The sequence below is a fragment of the Hippichthys cyanospilos genome, chromosome 21, assembly GCF_059441005.1.
Source record: "Hippichthys cyanospilos isolate Australia breed blue-spotted pipefish chromosome 21, RoL_Hcya_1.0, whole genome shotgun sequence".
In the NCBI taxonomy this organism is placed as follows: Eukaryota; Metazoa; Chordata; class Actinopteri; order Syngnathiformes; family Syngnathidae; genus Hippichthys; species Hippichthys cyanospilos.
This window is the reverse complement of record NC_142389.1, coordinates 29,770-52,735: the sequence shown is the minus strand read 5'-3', so window position 1 is coordinate 52,735 and position 22,966 is coordinate 29,770. Positions and strand designations below refer to the sequence as shown.

Below are 22,966 nucleotides of genomic sequence, written 5' to 3'. Positions count from 1 at the left end.
AGGTAAAAATCGAGCGGCGGGCAGACAGGCGGGGAAGCTAGTGGGGGCGGGGGCGCTTGGGGGTGCACTTTTCTTCATCTGGGTTACATAATCCACCCCCAGCGCATATTCCCAGACACGCTAATGCCACAGCTAACTCAATGCCATGCGTCTGTGATTTTGTTTGCGCATAATCATGCGATTCCTTTTTCTGGAAGCTCGCAGCTAACGTTGCCTAGCTAAAATCCGCAGTCCGAATGACCGCAGACCACTAACGAGCGGCGGTTTTGATGTGCCGCGTCACCCCTGAACACCGGCCCTGACTAATATTGAAAACGGCCCTCGTACTCGGGGGCTTAGGCTCATTCAGTTTGTGTACCCCCCCCCCCCCTCCCCCCCGAAGGGAAAGGAAAACCCCCTTCCAGGCTAAACAGGTTGAAATGGACGGTGCGTGTACCATATACAGATACACAATCATCTTTATTCTCTGTGAATTCAAATAAAATAAAAGGGCTAATATCCAACCTCTTCATTTGTTTCCACTATAGTGGCAATTGATTTGAGGTCCTCTTGTCTTTGGACCTTTTCAAGTCCCCGTGTGGTCAGTCGAGGACATCCTGCGATGCCACGCAGTTGACCGCTGTCTTGCTGGGACGAAATGGACACAAGAGCGGACACAAGCGAATAGGCCTGCTCTCGGGAGGATATTGCAGCAGTCTTGCTTGGCGCGCCCGCCTCCCGTCGAGTGGCCAAGGCGAGCGAGGGCGTTAGGGGTTATCTGGAAACACAGTTGGCATGAGAGCAACCTCTTATATTGGATGGAAAAAAGAAAGTATTGTAATCACGTTCAAAGCCGCGACCCGTTCGCCCTAATTCCTAAGTGTCCCGAGTTAGATTTTGTCAAGATTTTAATCATTTGCTGCATGCCTGTATTATGCTATTTCCGTGGCCGACACCAGAAAAGCTGCAAAGATTCGGAACGACGCAACGGGTTCTCTCTCAAAAATGTTATGTGAAACGATGTCATTGCTGTAATTGTTTTCATCAAGTACAATGTTGTCATGCCACACTCCTTTTGAACATAAAAACAATTGTTGGATTAACGGCGGTGCTTAGATCTGTTTCCCTCTTGTGGTCACGGAGGACATCGCGCGCCGAAAGCGTGAGCCGCTTTCAGTCACACACGCGCGACACGAAGGTGGATATTCTATTGCTCGAGGCACATGTGCTTTGCGTCATCGTAGCCCGTCATCGGCTCGTTAATGAAGGACACGCTGTTTTGGGAAACCGTCATCAGCGTGGCGAATGGGAAAATTCCGGCGGTACGTAACCGCAACGCACTTCCCATTTCCGGATTTCCGCGCTGTCTCCAAAGCTGGTTGGTGGGGAGCACTCGAGCGCGGTACGGCGGCCGAGGCGTCCCAAGTAGTCGTAGTAGAGGTTCGCAAACGTTCGTTTTCAGACTAGTTCGGCAAGATACGGACACGTTGGTCTCCAGAGTAGTCCGGCAAGATACGGACACGTTGGTCTCCAGAGTAGTCCGGCAAGGTAAGGACACGTTGGTCTCCAGAGTAGCGGACACGCTGGTCTCCAGAGTACTCCGGCAAGCTAAGCGCACGTCGGTCGTCTTCGCGACAGCGTCCTCTCGCTTCCCAGTAAGTGTGGAGAAAGCAAAGTTCTCAAAGAAAATGACCGGTTGACAGGCTAACGCTAAGTAGCCCAGGGTGCTCATTTTTCGCAAAGTGTTGACGCTTTCTCGCCCTAAACCAACACGCTGAAAACCACCACGTGCCCAGAGTGTCTTTTGTCAAGTTGAGAAGCAAAACAACAGGAATTTCCCGAAATATCTCTCCTCTCGTTATCCGATGAAGAAGGAAGACGCCAAATCTAGCCGCGCTTAGTTCGCGGCGACCGAAAAAGACACAGCGGCCAAAACGGCATGTCCGTTTTCAGCGGGAAAGGAGGGCTGCCCCCCCCCCCCCCGCTTTGGATTTCGACATCGACCTTTGACCCAAGGTTCTCGACGAGGCGTGACGTGACCGTCACAGGTGAGCCGCTCGTCTTGGAGGGGGGACGGGGAGCCGCTCGCCTCGGAGGGGGGACGGGGCGCCGCTGCACCTTTGAGCCGTTCGCCGCCCCTCACCTCACCCAGACGGGCGTCTTCCTGGCCCCCAGCGATCCGGGACGGGCGGGATCGTCGAGCGGGCGGCCCGGTACCTGTGCGAGCGCCCGGCGGCGAATTTTCCCAAGGGCTCCCGGCCTCTGCGGCGGCGGGGCCCGAAGAGAGCATGCCCAGACCATGCCCGGGCGAGACCGCGTCTCCCTCGATGGATGCGCGCATGTGCCGGGCTGCAGTGGACTCTAAAAACCTGTGATTTTGCTTCCAAATTTGCAGTTGAGCACGGGCACTGACAACGGTGCGATTATGGGGGCAAAAGATATTGTGCAATGCCACTTAGCACCTCTTGGGGCGCTAAACACGCGTGCGCTCATGTTGGTTGGCCAGTAGAGTTTTTCATTCTTGAGTGGACTAATATACATACAGAAAGGTGATCCCTTGATGGTTTTGGAATCTCCTCAATCTTTGACGAGTTCATTCACAATATACGTATGTCTTGTCCCAATGAAGACCCCCCCCCCCAAACAAAACAAAAACAAAACAACATATACAACCAGCACTGTCAGCTGCTGACAAACAATATTAAAAGAAAGCATACAAGCACTTGAGTCTTGCTCGTTCCTATTTCTGCTTGTGACGGTTGACGCGTTTGGGTCACTTTGGATTCACTTTGAACAACTTGTATCACCACATTTGTCGGCTGATGTCCATTTATTGTGTTTCATGTGCTCGCCGTGACCATATTCCGCTCGCGCGCCCAAAATTGGGTCGCAAACTCGAAAGGGACTTTTCGCCGTTCGTAGAGGAAGACGCAAGCAAAGTGCAAGTCGGAGTCGAATCGCGCCATCGACGCTTAGGTTTAAAACGACGGCGTATGTAGTATGGAGTTGGAAAGAAAAGTCATCGCGACAATGTATTTGATATCGTACGGAGAGTGGAGTTTCCCTCTCGCCAGTCGGCGAAGCCCGCCGCTCGCTCCAAAGGCAATTTTAGCGGATGACGGCCAAGCTACCGCTTTAGCGCTCGGGAATCGTCGGTCGCGTCGACGGAAACCACGGATAGAAAAAGTCTTGGCGCCCCTGTCCCAAATGCGCGCGGCGAGCCCGAGACGCAGCCTTTTCCAAAGCTTCGCCCCCGTCGGCGCGGCGTACAAGCCGGCCGGCTCCGAGGGAAAGCGGATCGCGCGATCGAACCCCTGCGTGTTGTGTTTGTATGTCTCGCGCGTGCGCTTCCGCCCAAAAGTGTACGTGGTGTTTGCGCCGAGGTGCGGGTCGGCCTATCGTTTTCGCACTTGGCCACGTGGCGCCAGACTCGTGGAAAACGGCGGGCGCCCGCGACGTAGAGCGACGGCCCGGCCGCGCGCGCCCGTCGCTCGGACTCTCTCCGGACTCGGCGTCTCGTCGCGCGACGTCAAAGCGCGCGCTTCCCGGGAATACGGGGCTGCCGGCTATGATGGGCCGTTCTTTGTTTAGTCGCGAGGGAGGCGCGGGGAGCCGCGCGCGCGCAAGGTGGGCGGTGTTTTGCGAGGAAACGAGCAGCTCTACAACCGGTCCGGCCGTCCGCGTTAAGCGGAATTCGGCGTGGCCCGTTTTGAGAGACGGACAAGCGTCTCGCCGCGAATGCCTACGCTCACGCGGACTCGGCACTTTGACGACGTTCACGTTTAATTTGGATTTGTCCTTTACGCCGGCACCGTGTAAACCGCGCCCGTCAATTGTCGTTTGGCGCTCGTTTTGGAAACGTACGCTTAACCTCGTGCCCCCCCCCCGTCTCTCCAATGAGGTTCGTCTCAGCAGGGCGGGAGACAAAACCCCCAGAAGCGGGAGCCGAGACGAATCTCGAGTGATGAGTTCATAACGAAGTCAAATATAAATGCGCGCGTCTTAAACTGTTCCTTCCCCAATCGGATGCGTCGTTTCCAATGAATCAAACGCACTGACGCTTGTGTTCTGGCGGGGGGGGTGTTGGAAAACAGATCAATTTGACGGGGGGCTGGCGAAACGTGAGAAAGTTTAGCCAACATTGCCACAATTTGATTTCCAATGAGCAAAAATCTTGCTCCTCCATCAGCGAAATGAACGCTGGGCGCGCGGGGCCTTTCCTCGGCCTGGCGGAGCGTTCCGCTTACATTTACGCACGCTCACAATCGTTTGACTTTTGGAACACGTCGGTCAACTCGGTGCCATTGTATTTTCACGGGGTTAAAGACAAATCCGCGACTCGGTTACAATGAGTTACAACGGAAAAATAAAGGCAACGCGCAGTCGTAAATGGCTGTCGCTCGCTCGCTTTTTGCTTGTCCCCAACAAAATTCTGGTCATTGCAGGAGTGTTATGTGTCGATTTAAGTTGTAATTTGACCCCTCCCGCACCATAATGAGCCCCCCCATCTCCATGGTGATCAGCTCCACTGGAGCATTATTATGGCCTGCATTCCCCCCTCCCAACCCCAAAATTCTTTTCCATTACATCTCAGAAATGTTATCATTATGCAACACGCACTTCCTTCTGCTCAAGGTGTTGGGGGGGTTAGCAAAGGGTTTCTATGACAACCGCCTTTACTATTCTTCTGATTGGAGATTATGTGACGTTACCCCCCCTCCCCCCCATACACGCTCAGGAAGGAGCGAGGTGGGGGGAGGGGCGACGGCGTTGGGCCCGACGAGACAAAGGAAAGCGGGCGAGACGTCGCCGCCTCGCCGCCGCTGACAGCTCGAGGGCCGCGTCCCGGCGCTGGCTCGGTCCCGTCCGTCGTGGCGCGGCCAACAAACGGGCGCTGGCAAGAACCGCGCCGGCAAAATTGGCCGGGCGCTCGCTCGGCATGACGAATGAGGACGCGTCCCCGTCGGCGTCCCCCGGCCGGCGTGGCCTTCGCGGCCTTGGGGCAAAGACCCCGTTCTCGTGTGTGTCCACTATGTCCTTTGAAGCGCGTCGGTGGGTGCCAATCTATGGTGGTCCCCTACAGGTCCTGCCGGAGATTCCCTTTCTTTTCGGTTTTTGGAGGGGGCGGCGGGCTGGCAAGTTGTTGTCAGTGGCTTTCGGGGAACTTTCCCTTCGGAAGTCAGTCGGTCACCTGGAAGCAGTCTGACGCCTGTTGTTTACAAACACTGCCAGAAGTCTCTACAATGCAGCTTAACCTGGGGGGGGGGGAGGGGGGGGGAGGGGGGGGGGGGTCACCCTCCGAATCCGGGTGAGGGCCTGTCATTCTCTTGTGCATGCAGTCAATTTACAAGAGAGTGCAGGAGCTCGCGTGCACACGCATGGAGTGAGCGTCCACGCGAAAGTCAGCAGTCATGCTGCCGCGCGCAGTTACCATGTGACCCCCCCCCCCCCCCCCCCCCCCCCAATCTCGCATTTTTTTTTTTGTGGGGGGGGGAATGCTTATTGTGGGACGTTAGTGACTGCGCGCACGCCTATTATGGGATGTCAGCAGAGGTGGGGGGGGGGGGGCGTCACCACGGTAACCACGGTAGGGAGGGGGGGTGCACCGAGGAATGAAGATACTGAAAGGGAGGGGGTGAGTGGAATATTATGGTCTGTATGTTGCAAGGTAACTATGCAGAGTGGGGGAGGGGAGGGGTGATATTATGGGATGCCTGCCCCCTGATCTCTTTGTGTGTGCGTGCGCGCGCGCGGGGCGTGTGTAGCGCGCGAGCTCGAAAAGAGACGAACGAGGCCGTGCGCACACTTACACATTCACACACACACACACACACACACACAGACACACACAACGGAAATCTGCCGAAAAGCCGACGGCGCCGTGACCCGAACAAAGGAACGGCCGCCAACTATTGATTGGGACAACAGCCGAGGCCGGACTGACTTTATTTCTTTGAGGTGAGGGAAACGACAGCGTGCAGTCAAGTTGCGAGTACGCTACTTTGTCTTGAACGGAGACGATGGCCGCTTGTCAACGCTTCTTCAACTGTTGTGGCCGTTTACCGAGTTTGGCCGCAAAGCGCGAATCGGTCCGGCTGGGCTAGCTGCCGTATGCTAATTGGGGAGGGAGGGGTGGGGGGGGGCACGTTCGCCGACGACGGTTGATTGCCGAGCTTTCGGCGTGCGTGTGCTGTGCCCGGCCGGCCGACCGGCTTTTGCCATTCGCTAAACATCTCCTTCCGTTTTCCTTTCTTTTGTGTTCCCGCTCGGCGGAAACGCCGGCTGGCGTTTTTCTCCTCAGATCGACGAACGCTGGCATCCCACTCTGGATTATCAGCGCACAAAGCAACTTTTGATTTAGTTAGCCCAAGCTAGCTGCCGAGCCCAAAAGTTTGCGCTGTCCACCATGTCCGGGAGCGAGGACGACAGGGACGATTACGGACCCCCCCAGCAGGAGCGCCTATTGCAAGGTAAGACGACGACGTTCGCCGCGCCAACGTTCCCGCCGCCTCTTGGTGTTTTGTCACATTCGCGTCAGTCATGTCCACTTAGCACTTAGCGGCTAACCGCCGGCTTGCTAACGCTAGCTCGGCGGCGGCCGTCGACCGCCTACGCTCCTTTCGCCTTCCGCACGTCCAATTGTTGACGAAGGCGAGCACAAATGTCGCCTTTCCGGCCCGCCAAAGCGCGCACGGTCGGTCCGCGGTTAAGTTGCGGCCACGCGTTCCCGCCTGGGCCTTCGCCCGATATATATGAAGCGCGCGTGTGTGTGTATATATATGTATGTATATGTGCATATTTTTTTAACGTGTCGATGACAAGATGGAGGCAGCCAGTTAGCTCGGAAATCGGCGGATGACGTTCGGCGGCGGCTTCCCTCCTCGTGGTCGCTTGCCGCCAACTGAAACGGAAGAAGGAGGAAAAAACAAAACAAAACAAAACAAGAAAGCGCAGTCTATTTGGCCACACGGTTTGAACGCGAAAATCAGCCGACACTTGCTAGGCACCGATATCCGCCGGCTGTTAGTACAAACTGTTTACGCGCATTAGCGTCCCGTGCTATAGTGAAATTTTCATTTCATTGCCGTAGTCTTCAACGCGCCACATTGCGGACACGCGATTACTTTAGCTCGTAATTCTTATAATGTCTCAGTAATGAAATCGGTGCAGTCGCCAAGTCAGTCAGTCCAGGGAACATTCGGATAATTGTGTGGGGTTCGGACACGAATGAAAACAGCAACCCCCTTTTTCTAGACTCAACGGAATTGTTTTAATCGAACGCGAGTCCGCTCAGGAATTCCACAACGTAAAGCCACAAAAAAAGTACGATATGTGAAAACTCCAATGATCCCTTTTTTGATTAAACCGTAAACGCTTTGTTTCCTCAGGTGTGTGCGCGCGCGTCTACACGTACGTACGTGTACATAAACATGTATGCAGTGTGCGTATGCCCTCGAAGTAATCGGGAGCCCCTTTCAGCTGTAGAAATCCATGACTGAAATGAACTCGGGAGTCGGAACCACTTTACTGTGCTTTGGGCTTGTGGCTATGAAAGTCGCACGTAACTCAGTCTGTTGTTTCTTTTGATCGTGAGAATGAAAGTAAGCAAACGGCTGCATTCTAGGCAGTAATATGTTTTTTGTTTTATTTACACACAACCGCTGGCCTGCACTGTATCTTTCCTTGACGCCCGTCGTCTCTGCTTGTCCGACGCGTAGACGACGAAGAAGACGGGGATATTTCGGAAAACGAGACCCAGAAGGTGAAGAAGAAGAAGAAGGCCAAGAAGAGCCGAGAGAGTAAAGGCAGCAAGCGGCGCTCACGCAGAGAGGTGTGCTCTTTAAGTGATCGGCTTCCTTTTTCATGTTTTGATTTTTGGAGTCGGGGCCCATAGGCAGAAAACCGAAGAGATGAGATGCTCGGTCCCAGATTACGCCTTTGTTACTCGTTTCCATCTCTTTGTGCGGCCCCTACTGTGAACGCACGTCCACACAAGCGCAGAAACGTGTTGGCACTGAACAGACGAAATGCGCGTTTCCTCAAGAAGCCCGATCATGAAAAGTCCACTTTTTTTTCAATGTGACATTTTACTTACGGGTTAGAGACGTCAGTGGAAAGTGTCCAAATATCACGACGCAGGTCCTTCATATGGCATATGCACCTACCTACCCCCTCATGAATGGCTTTCCTTACCGCAAAAGTCCAGCGGTCACGCAAATAACCATAAAGTCATAATCTATACATTCACATCAATCACTCTTTTGCAAAAAGCCAATTAGTCACAAAGTGCACCGACGCGCCATCGACCGCTAAAAGTAGCTAACGGTGCCATAGGTCAAAGAACCGTTTTGCCGCAGCGTTGAACCATTTTGCGTTTGTTTGTTTTAAGTGCGACGCATGCAAATGTATCTGCCCGTCCACAAGATTATACGACCCCCATCGAACGCTTACCGATACCGGGCGCGGAGGCGACGGCGGGCCGAGTCGCGTTGCGGCCGATAAAGAGCCGCCGGTCGGATCGTTCAGCGTGGAGCTTGCCTTCCAGGAGCTTCCCGTCAGCTCCCCGGAGCACGCCGATGGGGCCGGGGCCGGGGCCGAAGACGAGCCGGACGCCGGCGGCCAAGCGCAGCGTTCTGACAGCGAGGGCAGCGACTACACGCCGGGACGCAAGAAGAAGAAGCGAGCCGGCGGCGCCAAGGACAAGAAGCGCGGCGGAGGGGGATCCGAACGCAGCTCCTCCAAAAAGAAGGAACCCGAACCGGAGGAGGAAGACGAGGACGACGAGGACGACGACGACTTCTCGGTAAGGGGGGCCCGGCCGTCCGATCGCGGACGTTCGAATCGTCGGCGCGGCGGCCCGTGGCTCCGGTAGTCGTGGGCTCGCGGCTTCCGTCCCTGCCTGTTGCGACCGCGTCCTTGAGCACCAGCCCCAGGTGCTCCCGATGCATTGTCCTCAGCAGGCGCGCCGGTCTTCTGGCCAAGGTGCTTTGGGAGCTTCATAGGTGCAAAACGCCTGAAGAGTCAAGTGCCGTTTTCCGTTTGTCCGGGTGCCGCTGCTAACGCTCAAGCGCTTTTGCATTAATGTGCACCGCTTACGCTATCGGTTTGCAGGGGGCTGCTAGTTTGCAGAAAAGCCGTCAGTCTAGGCGGCATTGCCAATCAGATTCTTTGTTTGAGTCACTTTTCTACCCGTCCGGGGGCGGGGGGCATTCAACCTTGGAGTCTGCCCCCTGGGTTTTGACTTTGACACCTGTGTTGTGGACAGTGAAGCCAAAGCCAGTGTTTCTCGATGTCATAAGTCTTCTTGGCTGCTGCGTGTATTCTGGCAAAATACCCCCGCCCTTTGTCTCTCACCTGTCACGGACGAGGCACAAGCCATGGTTAGACAAAGAGCCGATGCGGCCAATAGGCAGCCTCCTACTAAATGATACTTCTTTGAGGTGGTGGCGGCGGCGGCGGCGGCGGTGGTGTGTGTGTGTCTGTGTGTGTGGGGGGGGGGGGGGCGTGTAATGCATATATGCAGTTTCCATGGCAACCTGTCTGCCAGTGTTTTTGACCCTGCCCCCCTCCTCGTTTGGGTTAGAAAAACATTTGGATTCATTTGTACACGTGCCCTCTTTGCAGTCATTCACGTTCCTCTGCAAGATGCGCAATTGGGACTTTTTCATCAAGTGGGGCAAAATCGTTTTCTTACTTAAATTGATTTGCATAATTGTAGAAACATGTTTTTTGAGGCGGGAGGGGGAGGTCATTAATGATAAACGTTGCCTTTGTGTTGGGGCACTTGTGGATTTGAATGAATTTAAATGATTAACTTCTGGACATAGAGGCAAAGCAGGTTTCGTCAGCCCTCCCGCCGCGCCTTCATTTGCCACTCGGGGCCCGACTGAAAGACGCTCGGGCATAACGGGCGCTCGGTCATGGTGTTTGTGACCTTTGCGGTTTCCTTCCAGGAGCCCAAGTCGTCGTCACAGCTGCTGGAGAACTGGGGCATGGCAGACATCGATCACATCTTCACCGAGGAGGACTATCGCTCCTTGACTAACTACAAGGCCTTCAGTCAGTTTGTCAGGTAGCGCGCCATCGCTAATGCATCACCGGCCACGGGCCAGAGTGTGAGCTCGTATGCTAGTAACCAACCAAGCGGCTGTGTTGTGCCACTTTCCAAACAGGCCGCTCATCGCCGCCAAAAACCCCAAAATCGCCGTGTCCAAGATGATGATGGTCCTGGGCGCCAAGTGGCGGGAGTTTAGCACTAATAACCCCCTGAGGGGAGCGGCAGCCGCCAACGCGGCTCTGGCCACGGCTAACGTGCCCGCCGCTGTCGACAACATGGTGGCCGAGGCCGTCCCGGCGCCCCCCGTGGACCCGCCGTCCGCTGAGCCCCAGCAGCCCCCCGCGCCTCCTCTACGCAAGGCCAAGACTAAGGAAGGCAAAGGTAAAGCGCCGCTCTGACGCAGCTCAGCGTCGGTTGCGCTCTGCTGACGGCGGCACGCTTTGGGCTACTGCAGGTCCCAATGCCCGCAAAAAATCAAAGTCTGCGCAGAAGCCGCAAGAGAAGAAAAACAATGCAAAGACCAAGAAAGTGGCTCCTCTGAAGATTAAACTGGGAGGATTCAACAGCAAGAGGAAACGCTCGTCGGTAAGAGACGCTTTGTCTGCCACCGCGTTTCTCTGGGGTCCGAGTCGGCGCGCCACGAGAACCATGGCGTCATATTTTTACTGTCAAAAAGTCACCCCCCCCCCCCCCCCCCCCCCCCCCTCTTCTTCGATGCGGCACGATTGATTGCGAAATCCCACTGACCTGCGGGCGGCAAACGATGGATTCGGGGTTCCCGTGCCGCACGCTGTCAGCGTCTTTGGTGCGTTGTGGTTTCAGAGCGAGGAGGATGAGCCCGACGTGGACAGCGACTTTGAGGACGGCGGCGCGAACAGCGTGACCGTCTCGGAAGGCTCCAACAGTCGCAGCAGTCGCAGCAAAAAGAAGCCTTCGTCCAAGGCCAAGCCCAAGAGGAAGAAAGGTACGGGGTCGGCTCATGCCTCTTCAGAAGTCTACCTCATCCGTTGGGGGGGTGCGGGTGTGCGTTAAGACGTCGTTTGTCTTTTCCCGTGAAGCCGAGGACGCAGACGGCTATGAGACAGACCACCAGGACTACTGTGAGGTGTGCCAGCAGGGCGGCGAGATCATCCTGTGTGACACTTGTCCCCGAGCCTACCACATGGTGTGCCTGGACCCCGACATGGAGAAAGCCCCCGAGGGCACCTGGAGCTGTCCGCACTGCGTAAGTACTACTTGTTCCCACCCTGTCCGTTGGAAACCGGGCAAGGCGAGCCATCAAACTGTGGGCCCGGGTCAGGCGTTTGCCAGCCGGCCGGCCGCCGCATATTTCCTCGGCGTACTTCTGTGATTGTCGGAAGTTGAGCAAAGTTCTGATGACGAATTTGTAGCGATTGGATGAAATTGCCAGCTTGTGCATACTTTATGATGATGGGAATTCCGGGCGGGACTGATGTCGTGGCCCCGTTCCTCAAGTTTTACTCGTTACTGTCCTTAGAAAAAGAAGGAAATGAAAGACACGTGCACACATACAAACTTAAGGCGGCATGGTGCTCACGGCTCCCGCAGAGTGAGGGAAGGGGCTAACAGCTCATGAGCTATCAGATTTCATCAAGACATTTTCAACACTGAAAATGGATAACTGAAGCAAAATCCAGCCACTGCCACTAACCATCGGGGAAAATTTGGCACGTGCGAGTTTTGCGTCCAGCGGCCATGATGGACGGATACCAACAAAGCAAATAGGGACGGAGAAGTCCCGGATAGCGGCGGTAAGCAAGTCTTGTCCCTCGGCGCAGGAGAAGGAGGGCATCCAGTGGGAGGCCAGGGAGGAGCAATCGGAGGGCGAGGAGGACAACGGCGACGGTGGCGAGATGGAGGAGGACGACCACCACATGGAGTTTTGCAGGGTGTGCAAGGACGGCGGCGAGCTGCTCTGCTGCGACTCGTGCCCCTCGTCCTACCACATTCACTGCCTAAACCCGCCTTTGCCCGAGATACCCAACGGCGAGTGGATCTGCCCGCGCTGCCTGGTGAGCGTGCGCTCGTGCCCGCGCCGCCTCTGCTTTTGCGCTCACCGCCTCTGCACTTTTACTTTTTCTCGCAGTGCCCCCCCATGAAGGGGAAGGTCCAGAAGATCTTGACGTGGCAGTGGGGGGACCCCCCTCCTCCGACACCCGTGCCCCGCCCGCCTGACCTTCCGGCAGATGCGCCCGACCCGCCGCCGCTGGCGGGGCGGCCCCGAGCGAGAGTTCTTTGCCAAATGGTACAACATGTCCTACTGGCACTGCTCTTGGGTCACCGAGCTACAGGTCAGTATGGCGAGATGAACGGGAAATGTCACGACTGGCTCCCCTTCAAAGTAAAGGGCCTGCGGGTGATTGGATGTGGAAAAGAAATGCAGCAACGTGCGTTTTACGATCATCTGACAATGCCCTCTTGGGGGGCAACCCTAACCCCCCCCTTTGTCCGTCATCTGACAATGCCCTCTTGGGGGGCAACCCTAACCCCCCCTTTGTCCGTCCTCCGCCAGCTGGAGCTCCACTGCCAGGTGATGTTCAGGAACTACCAGAGGAAGAATGACATGGATGAGCCGCCGCCCATCGATTTTGGCGACGGAGAGGAAGACAAAAGCGACAAGAGGAAGAACAAGGATCCCATGTACGCGCAGCTGGACGAGAAGTTCCTCCGTTTCGGAATCAAGATGGAGTGGCTGATGATCCACCGCATCCTCAACCACAGGTGAGCGCGGCTACTGTCAAGTTGAACCGGACGGCCTCCTCGCCCAATGCGGCCGGCTGATGGTCCGCTTCCCCGCTCCCAGCGTGGACCGCAAGAACAATGTGCACTACCTGATCAAGTGGCGGGAGCTGGCTTACGACCAAGCCACCTGGGAGGCGGACGACATGGACATTCCCGAGTTTGACGCGTACAAGCTGCAGTACTGGAACCACAGGTGCGCGCCGGCAGCGGGTCCGCAGCCGGCCCTCCCTTTGCTAACCCGGGCCTCGCTTCTCGGGCAGAGAGCTAATGATGGGCGACGAGGGCAAACCTGGAAAGAAGATCAAGGTGAAGGGACGCGTTAAGCGACTGGACAGACCGCCGGAGAACCCCGTCGTTGACGTAGGCTCACTTTGAATCCTATTTGCACGTGTTTATACGTTGGCGTGTTTGCACGTGAATACGCGCGACCGGCGTCGAGCGACGTTCTGCCAAGGCGAAGGCGTGTCGACGGTCTCATCGATGAATCTTCATCGATGAATCTTCATCGATGAAGATTCACGATGCGCACGTTGTCCGGCATGTCTTTCCGCTCAATTTTGCTAGCGCCATGAGAGTCTTCTTAATCAAAATTTCAAGTTGACTTATCCGCTTTACATGCAACGCAAACCTTTTGGGGTGGTTGTTCAATGATCCTTTGAGTGGTTGTAATTATTGCGCTAACTACCGAGTGTTATAATAATTGATGAGTGCGTTTACCCCCGCCGATTGTTGTAATAATCGATGAGTGCGTACACCCCCGCCTCTGGCCCCAAATCAGCTTGGCCGACTCCAGGAAAAGCAGACAAAAATTCACGTTGACAAATGCACGTGGGGTGTATTCAATTTAATTGTTTGTTTGTCCAAGGCGACCGGACGTCCGCAATAACCAAGCAAGGCGCAAACGTTAAACGTCTCCTTTTGGACAGTGGGGTAGCTGTTGCGAATGCTGATTTGAGTTCTTCTGCCCTTTGTTTTGCGACCGGCAGCCCACCATCAAGTTTGAGCGTCAGCCCGAATACCTAGACAGCACGGGGGGCACGCTGCACCCCTACCAGCTGGAGGGCCTCAACTGGCTGCGCTTCTCCTGGGCGCAGGGCACCGACACCATCTTGGCCGACGAGATGGGCCTGGGCAAGACGGTCCAGACGGCAGTCTTCCTCTACTCGCTGTATAAAGAGGTAGGTGGCGCACCATCATGTTTGACAGAAGCCGCGGCCACCTGGGGCCGGGATTACGAGCTCCTCGAAAAGAGTTCGAGCCGCCTTCTGCCGCCGAGCTGCGCTCGCTGCAGATCGGTCCCGTTTTGAATTTGAACGTGGAGATGGTTTCGGCTTGGGGCCTGGTCTGCTATCGAGAGATAGAAGGCTGCCGGCAACCCCGCGGCACGGAAAAAGTCCAAAGTGTTTGCCTTATGACTTTGAACACGAAGTGTGACGTGAGAAACTTCCGGCATGTACAAAAAGCTAGACTGGTTTTAGTGTGTTTAAGACTGCAAAATGTCCAAGTGGCCCTTTCCCACTTTTGTTTTTCTTTTCTTTTGCGTCCTTCAAAAGAGAAAGTTGGGACGCCCTTGCATAAACGTTCAGCGGTTAGCCGCCATGATGATGGCCAAGCTGTCTGTGCCATCCTGTTAGCGATCGGCCATTTTGTCATCAACGATTCGTTGGCAACGTCAAACTGTTGCTTGTCACTCTGATGGCGTGTGAGCCTGCTGCCATCCAGAGGCGATAGGGTAAAATGCGCCTTGCGATGGCGACAGGGTAAAATGCGCCTTGTGATGGCGATAAAATGCGCCTAGACGGGCCGGGGAGCTTCAGTGCCACTGCTTTTTGTGCCGTTTCATTGTTTTCATGACATTTGAATGTTCACCGGTCACCGCTGTGAGAGCACATCAAGTATGCCCGTCTGGGAGTCCCAATTTGCCGCGCTCCGTCAGCGCTTTCGGTCGGCTCGCGGTTCAACAAATGACGCGTGGCCTCCCGTCCGCACCCCCAGGGTCATTCCAAGGGGCCCTTTCTGGTCAGCGCGCCGCTCTCCACCATCATCAACTGGGAGAGGGAGTTTGAGATGTGGGCGCCCGACATGTACGTGGTGACGTACGTGGGGGACAAAGACAGCAGGGCGGTCATCCGAGAGAACGAGTTCTCCTTTGAGGACAACGCCATCCGCGGAGGGAAGAAAGCATCCAGGATGAAGGTGGGTCCAGAGATGAGAGCGAAGGCCTTTCCCATCGCTTGACACGTTGAACCCGTTTGAGCTTCCCGAATCCGTAACGCCGTTCGTTGCATTTCGACTTCTTTTCAAATTTGACCCCCTCCCACATCCTTTCGAGACGTCCACTCGAACTGGTTAAAACTCACTTCTGAAAGTTTGACTCCGAGCCAAACCGTCCAAACCGAGCGCGGCGCGCGAGAGTTCTCTATAAGCGAGGTGTACGGTGGACTGCGGTGCAAAAGCTCCTAAGCGCCCGCTCAAAGAGATGGCCGACGTGTTTTTCGCGCCTAACCCAAAACAGAAAGACTCGTCCATCAAGTTCCACGTCCTGCTGACGTCGTACGAGCTGATCACCATCGACATGGCCATCCTGGGCTCCATCGACTGGGCCTGTTTGGTGGTGGACGAGGCCCACAGGCTGAAGAACAACCAGTCCAAGGTGCGCCTCCCCGCACGCGTCCGCCGGCCGTCGCCGTTGACACTGCTTTGCTCGCCCGCAGTTTTTCCGCGTCTTGAACAACTACCCCCTGCAACACAAGCTGCTGCTCACCGGAACGCCACTTCAAAACAACCTGGAGGAGCTTTTCCACCTGCTCAACTTTCTGACGCCCGAGAGGTTCAGGTGAGCGCGGCCTCGGCCTTCTCCCTCCCCGGCGCTCTCCCCTTGCGGCTGACGCCGAGGGTTTTGCCCGGGTCGCCAGCAACCTGGAGGGCTTCCTGGAAGAGTTTGCCGACATCGCCAAAGAGGACCAGATCAAGAAGCTGCACGACATGCTGGGGCCGCACATGCTCAGGAGGCTCAAGGCTGACGTCTTCAAGCACATGCCCTCCAAGACGGAGCTCATCCTGCGGGTGGAGCTCAGCCCCCAGCAGAAGTCAGTGGCGCCGTCTCCCGCCACGTCTAGCGCTTCCTCGCTCGCCTCCTAGCCTAACCCTCCCGAATGCTCGCCCGCGAAGGGCAGTCGCCGCGCTAATTGTGGCCGCATGCGCCTTTGATGGCGCTGGGCGCAGGGGGTCGGAGAAACCGGAACAAGTCGTTTCCGCTCTGCCGATTTCATCGGTTTGAATTTAACCCGACCGAAACCGAAGTCGAAGTACGGCATCCAACAATAAGCTCGCTCGTCATTCCCGTGTCAGCGAAAGGCATGCAAAAGTTGCATGAGAATTTCTCAGGCCGGGATATTTGAGCAAACGCCACGCGTCGTCTGTCGTGCTGAGAATTGTCGGTCGGCTTATGTTCCGATGTCTGGCCTGTCCGCAGAAAGTACTACAAATTCATCCTGACCAGGAACTTCGAAGCGCTCAACACCAAAGGAGGAGGCAACCAGGTTTCGCTGCTCAACGTGGTGATGGACCTGAAGAAGTGCTGCAACCACCCCTTCCTCTTCCCCGGGGCCGCAATGGTGGGAGCCCGGCGGCCGGAGGGGAGGGGCGACGCGAAGCGCTTGGGCTCGGCTGACGCCCCGGCCGGCCTTCTCTCGGCAGGAAGCTCCCAAGTTGCCCAACGGCATGTACGACGGCAGCTCGCTCATCAAGGCGGCCGGCAAGCTGATGTTGTTGCAGAAGATGATGAGGAAGCTGAAGGACGGGGGACACCGAGTGCTGATCTTTTCTCAGGTGGGGCCGAGGCCCGCGTTGCTGTCGGCTGGGGCAAAGGCGGCCAAACCATTGCTTGACGGGGCGCGCTGCAAAAGAAAGCGGGGAAATAGCGACCGCGATAATCATTTACCGGCAGATGACCAAGATGCTGGACCTCCTGGAGGACTTTTTGGAGAACGAGGGCTACAAGTACGAGCGCATCGACGGCAGCATCACGGGAAGCATGAGACAGGAAGCCATCGACCGCTTCAACGGTAGGCGACGTTGTCGGTTTGACCAGCGCTCCCCGGCCGCTGACGGCACGCCGCTGCGCGTGTGCCGCAGCTCCCGGCGCTCAGCAGTTCGCCTTCCTGCTGTCCACGAGGGCCGGAGGACTCGGCATCAACCTGGCCACCGCCGACACCGTTATCATCTACGACTCGGACTGGAACCCTCACAATGACATCCAGGTAGACCGCGCGCCACGGGGGGCTTTGGTGCCGCCCCTGTATGGCCTCTCCTTGTCGGCGTCATCTTCCGGATTTCGCTCTCGTCTTGCGCTTCCTTCTCAGTCGCGTCTCGTTTACCTCCTGCGGTTCCGTCTCCCGTTTCGGCTCATTTTGGCTCGCTCGATAGCCGGGTGTAGCGCACCCTCCTCCTGGAGCCGAGCCCCTTTCTCCTTTTTCACTTGTTGGGATTCCTTCTGTCCCGCTCCCCGTGATTTCAGGCTTTCAGCAGGGCTCATCGAATCGGTCAGAACAAAAAAGTCATGATCTACCGCTTCGTCACCAAGGCCTCGGTGGAGGAGAGGATCACGCAGGTAAGGAGCGCCGCGCGCGCCGGAGCGCCCGAGGCGGCTCGTGACGCCTTGCGCCTCACCCGTCAGGTGGCCAAGAAGAAGATGATGCTCACCCACCTGGTCGTCCGACCGGGCCTGGGCTCCAAGACGGGCTCCATGTCCAAGCAGGAACTGGATGACATTCTCAAGTTCGGGACGGAGGAGCTCTTCAAAGATGAGGGCGAGGGTGAGATTCCGCAGACTGAGAGAACGAAGGAAGAGCTGGGCCACAGCTTCCCCTTCTGTACTGTGCGTGCGCAGGTGAGAACAAGGAGGAGGACAGCAGCGTCATCCATTACGACGACAAGGCCATCGACCGACTGCTGGACCGAAACCAGGATGCCACCGACGACACGGAGCTGCAGAGCATGAACGAGTACCTCAGCTCCTTCAAGGTGGCGCAATATGTGGTAAAGGACGAGGACGAGGAGGTGAGCCGACGCCGCGCCGCTCGCCCTGCCGTACAAGCCCCCCCCCCCCCCCCCCCCCCATTTTTCACATGGCCTTTCACAAGTCCCCATCATTTGCGTGCTTTGCCATTTCAAATGACTCGGTCTTGCTCTCCAGTCACACTTGAGCACATTAACGCTAGAGGGGTGAGTTTGGGAGAGCCGAAGCCTAAACACGTGGGCGTTGAAGCAACGTCAAAACAGGCGCGAAATTGGGACACGCCCGCTCTCTCAAAAGCGCTTTAAAAACAAACACGTGATGACTTAACCTCCCGCCCTACAAGGTCCCGAGCGCCTGTACGACGCGGGGGATTTCGGTCCTGGCGGGGACAGCGTGTCCAGCCCTCATTTCTGGCAAATCCTTCTGTGTTCAGGAGGAGGAGGTGCAGCGCGAGATCATCAAGCAGGAGGAGAGCGTGGACCCGGACTACTGGGAGAAGTTGCTGCGGCACCATTACGAGCAGCAACAGGAGGACTTGGCCCGCAACCTGGGCAAAGGCAAGCGCATCCGCAAGCAGGTCAACTACAACGACGGCTCGCAGGAGGACAGAGGTGAGGTTAGGGCGCCGCCTCATCGCTTCCATCCCAAAGCCCGCTGAGCCCCTTCCCGCCGGCCCCGTTCCCCCCTCCCCCTCAGCCGACTGGCAGGACGACCAGTCCGACGGCCAGTCAGACTACTCCGTGGCGTCCGAGGAGGGCGACGAGGACTTTGACGAGCGATCGGAAGGTAAGGGCATCGGCGCCGCCGGTCGCGGGCTTTGGCGACACTCTCGCTCTCAACCCGTCTGCGGCGTGCAGCCAATTCGCGACGACCGGGCAGGAAGGGCCTGAGGAACGACAAAGACAAGCCGCTGCCCCCCCTGCTGGCCAGGGTGGGAGGCAACATCGAGGTGAGCGCTCTCGCGCGCGCGCGCTCGGACCAAATCCCGCAAGCGTTTGAAGTGGCGCGGTCGCGCAGGTGCTGGGCTTCAACTCTCGCCAGAGGAAGGCCTTCCTGAACGCCGTCATGCGTTACGGCATGCCGCCCCAGGACGCCTTCACCACGCAGTGGCTGGTCCGAGACCTGCGAGGGAAGTCCGAGAAGGAGTTCAAGTAAGCGGGGCGGCCGGACCCGCCTCTCGGGCCGCGGGGTCACCCCGTCCGCCGGGCCGCGGGGTCACCCCGTCCGCCGGACCCGCCTCTCGGACCGCCGAGTCACGCCCTCCCCCGTCCCTCCCTCTTAGGGCCTACGTGTCTCTGTTCATGCGGCACCTCTGCGAGCCCGGAGCCGACGGCGCCGAGACCTTCGCCGACGGCGTCCCCAGGGAAGGCCTGTCGCGGCAGCACGTGCTCACCCGCATCGGCGTCATGTCGCTCATCCGTAAAAAGGTAAGAGACGGCGCCGGCCGCATGGGCGGGCGGCGCTCGGGCCTCACCCGGCCTCGCGTTCAGGTTCAGGAGTTCGAGCACGTCAACGGCCAGTGGTCGCTGCCGTGGATGGCCGAGCTGGAGGAGAACAAGCGGGCCGCTCAACCCGATTCGCCGGGGAAAACGCCCTCCACGGGAACGCCCGCCGACACGCAGCCCAACACGCCGGCTCCTGGTAAACGCGCCCGGGCAAGCCAACGCCGTTTGTTTTGGGAGAGCCTTTTACTTCCCGCAGTCCCGCAAACGCGCTTTCCCCTTCAGTTGACGAGTCCAAAGGCGACGAGGCGCCCAGGGACGGAGGCAAAGACTTGACGAAGGACGGCGAGGCGGACAAGAACGGAAAGGACGGCGGCGAGGTGAGGGCACGCGAGCGGAGCCGCCTCCGGCGCGACGCCCGTTCCTTCAAAGATTTGCTCGGGCCTTGCGCAGGTCATCTCCATACTCGACGACGATGACAAGAGCGTGGCGGAGGAGAAGAAGGCCGACGAGCCCGCGCAGATGGACAAAACCGCCAATGGCGCCGACGGTGACAAGAAGAGTCTTCAGGGCGAAGATGAGACGGCGTCGCCTTCGGAGGCCAAAAGCGAGGGCGCGCCCCAGTCCGATAGCCAAGACTCTGAGGGCAAAGGTGATCAATGCGCGGTTAAAAAAAACAAACAAACAACACCCTCCTACGCTGGCCCGCATCAGGAGACGGGACGTCACACCGCCGCCATCGCTGGCAGCGTTATCCTTGCCCGATTATCAGTAAACCTTAACGATCCGAAGTTCTAGTTGATTCCCGAAACCGACTAGGGGTCATCGACGCGGTGGCGGCGGGGAGTAGCCCGCAGACCTGTTCCGCAAATAGTGATAGAACTTTACAATTTTCTCTGGATTTCCCAACGATTACGCATGTTTGACGTACGTGACGTTACACTATGATTTACATGTTTACCACAGCTGTTTCTAAATCATTGTGAGATATCAACAACATGATCTTCACATAAACCCCTAGCCTTTCGTATTAGTCGGTAGCAAAGAAGTAGCCCTCGCTTTCAAAGAGGTCGCTGACCCCTACTCTCGCCCTTCCCCCTGCTCTCGCCCTTCCCCCTGCTCTCGCCCTTCCCCCCGCTCTCGCCCTTCCCCCCGCCTTAGACTTTGGCTCCCGTCCTTCCCCGGAGGACAAGTCGGAGAAGATGGACGCCGCGCCGCCGCCTCCTCCCTCGGCGGGCGCCGCGGACGAGAAGGAAGCCGCCGCCAAAGCCGAGGAGGCCGCCAAGCTGCACAACGGCGACGGCAAGGAGAGCGCCGCCGCCTTGGAGGATAGGAAGAAGGCCAAAGGTCGCTTCATGTTCAATATCGCGGACGGAGGATTCACAGGTAGGCGGGCGCCCGCGCTCAAACGTCGAGAGGCCGCCGCTGACGCCGGCTCTCTCGTCACTTCAGAGCTGCACTCGCTGTGGCAGAATGAGGAACGCGCCGCCACGGTCACCAAGAAGACCAACGAGATTTGGCACCGTCGCCACGACTACTGGCTGCTCGCCGGGATCATCCAGTATCCTTTGCGTTCCGGAGGGAGTGGCGGGGGGGGGGGGGCCGGGGAATGGCGCGTGACGACCTTGACGTCCCTCAGGCACGGCTACGCTCGCTGGCAGGACATCCAGAACGACGTCAAGTTCGCCATCCTCAACGAGCCTTTCAAAGGAGAGATGAACCGCGGCAACTTCCTGGAAATCAAGAACAAGTTTCTGGCCAGGCGCTTCAAGGTACGCCGGCCCGCTCCCCCCCCCCCCCCCCGTCCGTTGTTCCGGGGCCGGCCGTGACCCCGCCCCGCTTTCGGCAGCTCCTGGAGCAGGCGCTGGTGATCGAGGAGCAGCTGCGGCGCGCCGCCTACCTCAACATGTCGGAGGACCCGTCGCACCCGTCCATGGCGCTCAACACGCGCTTCAGCGAGGTGGAGTGTCTCGCCGAGTCGCACCAGCACCTCAGCAAAGAGTCCATGTCGGGGAACAAGCCGGCCAACGCCGTTCTGCACAAAGGTGGGCGCCGAGGCCGCCGCCCTCGCTCGGACGCCGCCGTAGCTCCTCGGTCGGTGACGCGCTGGTTTTGCCGGCTCAGTGCTGAAGCAGCTGGAGGAGCTGCTTAGCGACATGAAGGCGGACGTGACGCGCCTGCCGGCCACCATCGCCCGCATCCCGCCGGTGGCCGTGCGGCTGCAGATGTCCGAGAGGAACATCCTCAGCCGGCTGGCCAGCCGGGGGCCCGACTCGCAGGCGCAGCAGGTAGGCGCCGCGGGCCCCGCCCCGGGATTTCAGCCCTTCCGTCCCGGGATTTCAGCCCTTCCGTCCGTGTCCCCTGCCAGGCGTCTCAGCAGTAGGACGGCGCTGGGCCCTCTACCTCCAAACGCCCCCGCCCACATTCCCCGTTGGCGACGGAGGGCGCGGCTGAGCTCGAAGCCCCGCCGCCGCCGCCGCCGCCAGAGACTTTGACTTTCCCTGAAGGGGGACCCGCGGACAGAAGGACTTCCTTTCCGTCTGTGTTTGAGGCTGCGGACGCAAAAGCAATTTTATTTTTTCGCTTCCCTTTTTTCAACGTCTGTATTAATATTATTGATATAATGTTATTATGGTGGTTTTTTTTGGGACCTAAATAAAAAGTGAAATAAAAAGTCACTTTTGGCTCCTATAAGAGCAAAACCACAAGTGGAGTCCACGCAAATAACGCCGTCAAAATATCCGCGCCACAAAGGTGCACTACTGGCAGAGCTTACCCTGTCCACAAGGGGGCGTGGTGGGTGAACAGAAAGGCTGCAAAAGCAGCCGTTGCTTCATGAATGCTCTCAAGGTAAGTTTCGTCTCTGAAAATGAGGCCAACTCGCTCGTGTCGTGCTCGCTTGTGCTTCGTTGAAGTTTTTTAAGGGCAGCCGCCGGGGGGCGCTGTGGACTCGACGACGTCACTCATTAGGACCGCGGCTGCCGCGGGCTAAGGGTCACGCCCGGAAACCACAGATGGTTGGTTAGCATTCTTTCGTTTGTCAAAATAATTTTCTGTTAAATACGCAGTTTAAGAGTTTAACAATTCATATATCTTTTCTACCCCCCCCAGTGTGGTGAATCTGGGCCTTCACTATCATTTTGTTCCTTTCTTTATATTTCTAATAGTTCCATCCATCCACCGTCAACCGGCTGCCAGCCAATCGCAGTTTAGTATGCCCAATACGCCTGCCGCGAAAGGTTGTCAAATGAAAGTTGCTGAATAATTCCAGTGTCGTCTACACATGTCGAATGAAAATCAAAACAAAAGCAGTTGACAATTGCAAATGCGCGTATCATTCGCTCCGAATCCGAAGAGGACGTTGCCCTAGCAACGGCTAGGGTTGCATCAGCTGCACGGCACCGCACCGTCAGCATCAATCAAGGTCGCCGGCGCAAGGCATCACGGGAGCTCAGCTGCGACGTCATCACGTCCGTCCCTTCGTCGCGCCAGCTGATCGAGTAGCGTCCCTAATAAAGTGACCCCCTTGCGTGCGTGCGTGCGTGCATGCAGCGGCCAGCGTAGGACATGGCGGCCAACGGTGACGAGGATGCCGATGATGCGCGCGCACGTCAACGGGGAGGGCGGGGCCACGTCACGACATTTCTTCCCTCGCAGTCTTCCCATACATTACCCCCCCCCCCCCCCCCCCCCCAAAAAAAAAAA

The 22,966-nt window shown here is 57.4% G+C and overlaps 1 protein-coding gene and 2 long non-coding RNA genes across 3 annotated transcripts; all 3 read left to right on the top strand.

Moving 5' to 3' along the window:
• The first annotated feature begins 16 nt into the window (after positions 1 to 16).
• On the top strand, positions 17 to 1,082 carry LOC148405890 (uncharacterized). Its single transcript, XR_015863903.1, has 2 exons — positions 17 to 426; positions 528 to 1,082. It is a non-coding gene; the product is annotated as an uncharacterized LOC148405890 (long non-coding RNA).
• Positions 1,083 to 6,385: 5,303 nt separating this feature from the next.
• On the top strand, positions 6,386 to 21,939 carry LOC148405889 (ATP-dependent chromatin remodeler CHD4-like). Its single transcript, XM_088405574.1, is given in 39 exon segments — positions 6,386 to 6,449; positions 7,698 to 7,810; positions 8,525 to 8,782; positions 9,933 to 10,051; positions 10,152 to 10,417; positions 10,491 to 10,621; positions 10,859 to 11,000; positions 11,095 to 11,261; positions 11,836 to 12,069; positions 12,144 to 12,268; positions 12,270 to 12,348; positions 12,570 to 12,778; positions 12,861 to 12,992; positions 13,060 to 13,159; positions 13,786 to 13,977; positions 14,795 to 14,995; positions 15,315 to 15,452; positions 15,514 to 15,635; positions 15,715 to 15,888; positions 16,275 to 16,416; positions 16,499 to 16,630; positions 16,749 to 16,866; positions 16,937 to 17,061; positions 17,319 to 17,411; positions 17,478 to 17,616; positions 17,691 to 17,860; positions 18,253 to 18,430; positions 18,516 to 18,605; positions 18,677 to 18,768; positions 18,837 to 18,970; positions 19,102 to 19,246; positions 19,310 to 19,460; positions 19,547 to 19,641; positions 19,715 to 19,913; positions 20,423 to 20,647; positions 20,714 to 21,033; positions 21,111 to 21,306; positions 21,386 to 21,549; positions 21,630 to 21,939. Coding segments are annotated over 39 exon segments (5,889 nt in total). The 3' UTR covers positions 21,645 to 21,939.
• A 130-nt stretch (positions 21,940 to 22,069) lies between these two features.
• Positions 22,070 to 22,947, top strand: LOC148405888 (uncharacterized). The gene is made up of 2 exons (XR_015863963.1): positions 22,070 to 22,278; positions 22,373 to 22,947. It is a non-coding gene; the product is annotated as an uncharacterized LOC148405888 (long non-coding RNA).
• Positions 22,948 to 22,966: the final 19 nt, after the last annotated feature.